The following is a 7,817-nucleotide window of genomic DNA, read 5'->3' on the forward strand; positions in this document are numbered from 1 at the left end:
CCTCCATTAGTATAGGAAAGCTACGACAATTATTAGATACAGAAATCATTTACTTTGAGAGTATTTAAACTACTGTTGAAAACACCTTTTGTTGTTGCTGCTGTTAACTTATGGTAGGTTCCTAGGAGAGAACTGTTCCCCTTACTGCAGTGTGGTTTTTCAGCTGAATTATTTTATATGTTGACATTTCTGCGAAACACCCTTTGTGTTGGTCATGTTAGATTTACCAGGAAGGAAAAATAGAATATTTTGCTGAGTGTTTAAATAGGAACAACATTTTAAATAGTGATATCACCTAACTCTGAGAGAACAATAGATTTCTTCTTAGGAAGCCTTCCTCAGTGAAGAGTGTGCTGTGCATTGTTATATCTGGGATGGGAGAATACGATCTAATAGTTAATTAAAAGCACCTTGTTTCTTTCTGAATGAAAATCTGAATGAGGAGGAGAAAAAAGAACAGATCCTTTTCGTATCCTAGTATTATGATCTTTGTAGGCTGTGGGTCCTAACAAATTGTAGCTGACAAAATACAGGAGTTTTAATAACACACCCAAAGCAAATGAATTGTGCTTAATAGTAAAGCAACAGTTTATCCTCAAGAAGTTAATGTTAAAAGCTTTCTGACCTGAATGGCCTAGTGGAAATATCTTTCTTGCAGCAGAAGTCATAGGCTTGAAGCTGCATCCACATCCCTCTTTCCTTGCAGGGAAGAAGGTGATTGATGTGGCTGCAGGCTCCACCCACTGCCTGGCTCTGACTGAGGACAGTGAGGTCCACAGCTGGGGGAGCAACGACCAGTGCCAGCACTTTGACACGTTGCGCGTGACCAAGCCAGAACCTGCGGCATTCCCAGGACTGGACGCCAAACACATAGTGGGAATTACCTGTGGGCCGGCCCAGGTACTGAATATAGAGCTTGATTTGGTATTTTGGAGGACTTTGGTTTCCAGTTGTTCATTACCAGTATGTAGGAAATACCAGAGTTTTGTTTGTTGTTCTTGTGTCCTGCGGTTGTGCTAAACTCATTTATTATGAGCTTCATTGTAGTTTCCTTGGGTTTTCTTCATGGACAGTTAAATACTATCTGTATAGAGGGGCAGTTTCATTTCTTCCTTTCCAATCTGCTTGCCTTTTATGTATTTTTCCTGGCCTGATTGCCCTGGCCAGGACTTGCAGTGTGAAGCTGAATAGGAGAGGTGACAGTGGGTGCCCTGCATTGCTCCCGACTGTAGGGGAAAGCAGTTCAGTCTTTCACCATCAACTGTGATGTTAGCTGCGCATATTTATGTAGGTGCCTTATTACCAGATTAAGGCAGTTTCTTTAATTCCCCTCAAATTTTTTTTTTTTTTTTTGAGACGGAGTCTCGCTCTATGCCCAGGCTGGCGTGCGGTGGTGTGATCTCGGCTCACTGCAAACTCTGCCTCCTGGGTTCACGCCATTCTCCTGCCTCAGCCTCCCGAGTAGCTGGGACTACAGGCACCTGCCACCGTGCCCGGCTAACTTTCTGTATTTTTAGTAGAGACGGGATTTCACCACATTAGCCAGGGTGGTCTCGATCTCCTGACCTTGTGATCCGCCTGCCTCAGCCTCCCAAAGTGCTGGAATTACAGGCGTGAGCCACCGCGCCTGGCCTTAATTCCCCCTTTTAGAAGCTTTTAAAAAGTCCTGAATGGGTGTTAAAATTGGTTAAATGCTTTTAATCTCAAATGAAATGGTCATGCAGTTTTCCTTCTTTAGTGTGTTAGTATGGCATATTACATTGATGATTTTTACTTTTTTTTTCTTAAACTTTTTTTTTTCTTTTTTAGAGATGGCATTTCACTATGTTGCCCAGGCTGGTCTTGAAATCCTGAGCTCAAGTGATCTGCCTGCCTTGGCCTCCCAAAGTGCTGGGATTACAGGTGTGAGACACTACACCAGCCTGATTTTTAAATACTGACCAAGCCTTGTGTTACTGGGATAGGCATCACTTGGCCACAATTTACTACTCTATTTCTTTTTTTTTTTTTTTTTAGACCATCTCACTCTGTCACCCAGGCTGGAGTGCATTGGTGCAATCTCAGCTCTCTGCAACCTCTGCCTCCTGGGTTCAAGCAATTCTCCTGCCTCAGCTTCCTGAGTAGCTAGGATTAGAGGTGTGCACCACCACACCTGGCTAATTTTGTTTGCTTTTTGTTTGTTTTTAGTAGAGATGTGGTTTCACCATGTTGGCCAGCCTGGTCTCCAACTCCTGACCTCAAGTGATCCACCCTCCTTGGCATCCCAAATTCCTATGATTACAGGCGTGAGCCACTGCGCCCGGCCCTATTCTGTTTCTATATTGCTAAATTTGACTCGCTAACACGTTTTTGAGGATTTTTCTGTTGTTGCTCATCAGGGATGTTGGTTTGCAGTTTTCTTTCTTTGTATTATACTATCTCGTCTGACTTTCTGTCAGGGGAAAGCTGACCTTATACAGAGTATTGGCATGTGTTCCCTCCTTTTCCATTTTCTATAAAGGATTGTGTAGAATTAGTGTTATTTGTTCTTCAAATGTTTTTGAATCCATCTGAACCTGGAGATTTCTTTCTGAAAGATTTCACGCCGGGCACGGTGGCTCATGCCTATAATCCCAGCACGTTGGGAGGCTGAGGCAGGTGGATCACCTGAGGTCAGGAGTTTGAGACCAGCCTGGCTAACATGGTGAAACCCCGTTTCTACTAAAAATACAAAAAATTAGTCGAGCTTGGTGGTGTGCACCTATAATCCCAGCTACTCAGGAGGCTAAGGCAGGAGAATCACTTGAACCTGGGAGGTGGAGATTGCAGAGAGCTGAGATTGCACCAATGCACTCCAGCCTGGGTGACAGAGTGAGACTCCGGCTCAAAAAAAAAAAAAAAAAAAAAATTTTACAGATTCAATTTATTTAACAGATATAGAACAATTCAGGTGACCTGTTTGTTTCTAGGAGGATTTTCCTGGTTTGTGGCACTCAGACATTGCTTTATTTCATCTAAGTTGTCTGATTTTTACGTGTCAAGTTTTCCTTAGTGTTCTCTTGCTAACTGTCTGAAGTCTGTGGGGCCTGCAGTGATGTCCCTTCATTCATTCCTGATACTGATAATTTGTATCTTTTCTGTCTTTTTCTTTGTCAGTTTTGCTAGAGTTTTTCAATTTTGTTGATCTTTTCAAAGAATGATCTTTAAGTTTCATTAATTTTTCCCTTGTTTTTTTGCTTTCAATCTCATTGATTTCTGCTTTTATCTTGTCATTTGTCCCTTTGGCTTGTTTTGTGTTCACTTTGCTCTTTTTCTAGTTTCTTAAGGTGGAAACTTAGGTTGCTGATTTAGACTTATCTTTTTTGTAATATATAATGATTTGATGCCATAAATTTTCCTCTAAGCAGTGCTTTCATTAAACCCACAAATTTTGTTGCGGCTTCATTTATGTTCAAAATATTTTCTAATTTCTTTTGAGAATTGTTCTTTGACCCATGGATTATTATTATTATTTTTTTTCTTCAATACAGAGTTTCACTGCTGTTGCCCAGGCTGGAGTGCAATGACATGATCTCGGCTCACTGGAACCTCTGTCTCCTGGGTTCAAGCGATTCTCCTGCCTCAGCCTCCTGAGTAGCTGGAACTACAGGTGCTTGCCACCATGCCTGGCTAATTTTTTTTAATTTAATTTTTATTTTTAGTAGAGACGGGGTTTCACCATGTTAGCCAGGATGGTCTTGATCTCCTGACCTCGTGATCCACCTGCCTCGGCCTCCCAAAGTGCTAGGATTACAGGCGTGAGCCACCGTGCCCAGCCATACATATACTTTATATATACTTTTTTTTAATTTTATTTTTTTTGAGATTGAGTCTAGCTCTGTCACCCAGGCTGGAGTACAGTCGCGTGATCTCAGTTCACTGCAAGCTCCGCCTCCCAGGCTCAAGCCAGTCTCCTGCCTCAGCCTCCCGCCAGTCTCCTGCCTCAGCCTCCTAAGTAGCTAGGACTACGGGCACCCGCCACCATGCCCGGCTAATTTTTTTGTATATTCAGTAGAGATGGGGTTTCTCCATGTTGGCCAGGCTGATCTTCAACTCCTGGCCTCAGGTGATCCCCCCAACTTGGCCTCCCACAGTGTTGGGATTACACTCATGAGCCACTGCACCCGGCCTTGACCCATGGATTGTTAAGTGTGTTGTTTAATTTTGAAGTGTTTGCAGATTGTTGTATTAATGATTTCTAGTTTAATACCATTGTGATTGGAGGAAAAACTGCATATGATTTCATTTCTTTTAAATTTGTTAAATTTATGTGTCAGGATATGTTCTCTCTTAGTGAACATTCTGTATGTGCTTAAAAAGTATATGTATGGTCTGTATATGTATGGTCTGTATATACATATGTGTATACATATATGTATAAAAAGTATATGTATGGTCTGTATGTGCTTAAAAAGTATATGTATGGTCCAGCACTTTGGGAGGCTGAGGCAGGCAGATCACGAGGTCAGGAGATCGAGACCATCCTGGCTAACACGGTGAAACTCCATCTCTACTAAAAATACAAAAAAAATTACCCGAGCGTGATGGCGGGCGCCTGTAGTCCCAGCTACTCGGGACGCTGAGGCGGGAGACTGGCTTGAGCCCGGGAGGCGGAGCTTGCAGTGAACTGAGATCACGCGACTGCACTCTAGCCTGGGCGACAGAGCTAGACTCCATCTCAAAAAAAAAATTAAATTAAAAAAAAGTATATATAAAGTATATGTATGGCTGGTTACGGTAGCTCACGCCTGTAATCCCAGCACTTTGGGAGGCCGAGGCAGGTGGATCATGAGGTCAGGAGATCAAGACCATCCTGGCTAACATGGCGAAACCCCGTCTCTACTAAAAATAAAAATTAAAAAAAAAAATTAGCCAGGCATGGTGGTGAGCACCTGTAGTTCCAGCTACTCAGGAGGCTGAGGTAGGAGAATGGCGTGAACCCAGGAGGCAGAGCTTGCAGTGGGCTGAGATCGCGCCACTGCACTCTAGCCTGGGTGACAGAGCGAGACTCGTCTCAAAAAAAAAAAAAAGTGTATGTATTTTGCTGTTGTTGGGTGAAGTGTTCTATAAATTAGATCCAGTTTATTGAAGGTGTTCTACAGTTCTCCTAGATTTTTGCCGATTACCTGTTCTGTCACTATGAATGGTAGTGTGTGTGTTACGTGTGTCTAACAATTCATTGTCTAGTTAGAGTTGCTGTTATACCGCTTCAAGTGGATGGAGATCCTCACTGCCATCCATTAATGTGCATTAATCATTTTGAGAGTGAAAAGATCTTTAAAAATGTTTTTACTTTTTGAGGTTGGCCAAGTGAGATGGGGCTAGTGAAATGGGTGGGAAAATTGGAAGCTGATAGTGTGTGACCTAGACACCCATGAATGCCTTTGGACTGGGCAGTTAGAGGGATGACAGGTAGTAATATAAGGCAGCTCCATCACACACGCTGCTGACTCCTGTGGGACAGACCAGCAGCTACATTTGGAGATTCATTTTAGATTGTTGCGTTTCCTCTTAGAGCTGTGCTTGGTCATCGTGTTCTGAGTGGTCCATTGGCCTCCATGTCCCTTTTGGGGCAGATATTTGCTCAGTGACTTCTGAGCAGCTGGATCTCCTGCTGCGGCAGGTGAGTGAGGGGATGGACGGCTCCGTGGACTGGCCCCTGCCTCAGGAGAAAGAGTGCGTGGCCGTGGCAACGCTGAATCTTCCCCGACTTCAGGTATTCGTGATTTCCCTTCCTCTTGCTCCTTTTATAAGTGTCTTAGGGATTTGTAAGAAGGTTTATGTATTTTGAAGGACATAGGTTTTAGTCTGTTCGGTGAAGTATTTTAAAGTAAAATTGTGATGCACTAATAATGGACGCAAGGCTTAAAAAACTTTATCTGTTTATTTTATGTTAGTCCTGGAAGTCAGCCTCGGCATGCAGGAAGAGTGTATATGGATTGTGTTATTTTTGCTATAATCACTAGTTTGTTGGCATTCTTACTGTTTTACTGTTGTTGTGTGTGGAGAAATGACTGGGTGAGATCACAGGTGATGGAGAGAGACAGTGCTCAGCTGAGAGACCAGTGCTGGCCTGTCTCTCCCCTGTACTGTGAAAACCCTGCTCCAGGAGGGTCCAGTCTTTTGGTTTCCCTGGGCCACACTGAAAGAAGAATTGTATTGGGCTACACATAAAATACACTAACAATAGCTGATGAGCTTTAAAAAAATCCCAAAAATATCTGATGATGTTTTAAGAAATTTTACTTTGGGCCACATTCAAAGCCGTCCTGGGCCACATGCTGCCCTCAGGCCGTGAGTTGGACAAGCTCGATCTACTCAGTAATTTCAGCTCCCTACAGCAATACCTTCCTTTCCTCACCATGAAGTTTATGGTTAGGGTCAAAATAAAAGCTACAAAAGTCTTCCTCCCCGGCAAAACTAAAGCTGAAGTCTTTGATCATCATCTTTTCTTTGTCATTGTAATAAAACCCTATAACTTAATGACAAGAACCACGGTTTTCTCGACAGAGTAATTTTTCCCTTTTATTACAGTGGTTTCTGTGTAACAACCCATCGTATCCCTCTTCCAGCCCCTCCGCTTTTTGCCCTGCTTCTAGAATGTACAGAACTGAGTGTAGAGTTTAGTTGCAGTAATGAACTGAGCAGAGGTCTGGAGCATGCTTGTCCTCTAGTCCTCTGTAGCACCCATTTATCACCATACCTGTGGCGTCCTGGCGTTTGCGTGGGTGCACCCCAGGTGTTTGCTGCCCCTCCTGGTTTGCAGTGATGTTTCTGTTCTGGTCGGTGCTGTGGAGCATGGCCTTGTGTATGTCTTAGGCTGTCGAGGTGTCCCAGCGTATGGTTTTGCATTTGCCTCTCCGGGGTCCTGAGGGTTCTGTAGGTTTCACAGACTCTAGGTGAGTTTCGGTGGTCATTTCCTGACCCGTGATATCTATACCTAGATGAGTGGTGTGCTTTTGATTTCACTTCTACTCACAGCGCAAGGCTGGGTCTCTGTTTTCTCGTGGGGCCTCTTGCTACCCAAAGCCTGGGACGGGCAGTGTGTTGCCCCCTGGCTGGGGTTGGCTGGCAGGCAGGTGATCCTGGGTGGCTCCCAGCCTTCTGCAGGAAGCTCGGGTTCAGTGGGTCCTTGTGTGCATTCCCGTGTGGGAGGTTGTTCTGAAGCGTGGCGGCTTGGCTCTGCTTTCAGAGCCCGGAACCTCTTGATTCCTGCTGTGTGTGCCCATGTGAATTTTGGTTTTGCACTTGAGGAGTTTCCTTGTGTACTCTCAGCTCCGCAATCTAATTTTTAGCAGCTTTTTTTTTTTTTTAAGACAGGGTGTCACTTTGTCACCCAGGTTGGAATGCAGTGGTACAGTCTTGGCCTACCAGGTTCAAGTGATTCTCCTGCCTCAGCCTCCCAAGTAGCTGGGACTACAGGTGTGTACCATCACACCCGGCTGATTTTTTTATAGAGATGGGGTTTCATTATGTTGGCCAGGCTGATCTTGAACTCCTGATCTCAAGTGAGCTTCCCACCTTGGCCTCCCAAAGTGCTGGGATTACAGGCATGAGTCACCACCTGTGGCAGCCTTTGTGGTTACATTGTAGCCATTATTTCTGTGTTTGGTGCAGATTGTTGGGGCGGGGTGGAGGTTGCTGTTGCTAGTTGTTTAGCTCCTCTGCTGATCTTGAGCTTTTCCATATACGTGTTCATAGTGGGGTTAAAAAAATTCCTCTAGAAAATACTTCAACTATTGTGGGTAAGAGTTTTTTTAGTCCAGTTTTTAAAAATACATAAACTGAGGAGTTATTTT

General features: G+C 44.0%; 1 protein-coding gene across 1 annotated transcript; it reads left to right on the forward strand.

Annotated features, from left to right (window-relative positions):
* Window positions 1-706: 706 nt before the first annotated feature.
* On the forward strand, window positions 707-5,813 carry LOC116465023 (E3 ubiquitin-protein ligase HERC2-like; the record flags this gene model as incomplete). Its single annotated transcript, XM_032148242.2, has 2 exons — window positions 707-900; window positions 5,534-5,813. Coding segments are annotated over 2 exons (470 nt in total), but the record flags the coding sequence as incomplete, so codon positions are not given.
* Between the last annotated feature and the right edge of the window lie 2,004 nt (window positions 5,814-7,817).

This window comes from Hylobates moloch, unplaced genomic scaffold, assembly GCF_009828535.3.
Source record: "Hylobates moloch isolate HMO894 unplaced genomic scaffold, HMol_V3 SCAFFOLD_2671, whole genome shotgun sequence".
Taxonomy (NCBI): domain Eukaryota; kingdom Metazoa; phylum Chordata; class Mammalia; order Primates; family Hylobatidae; genus Hylobates; species Hylobates moloch.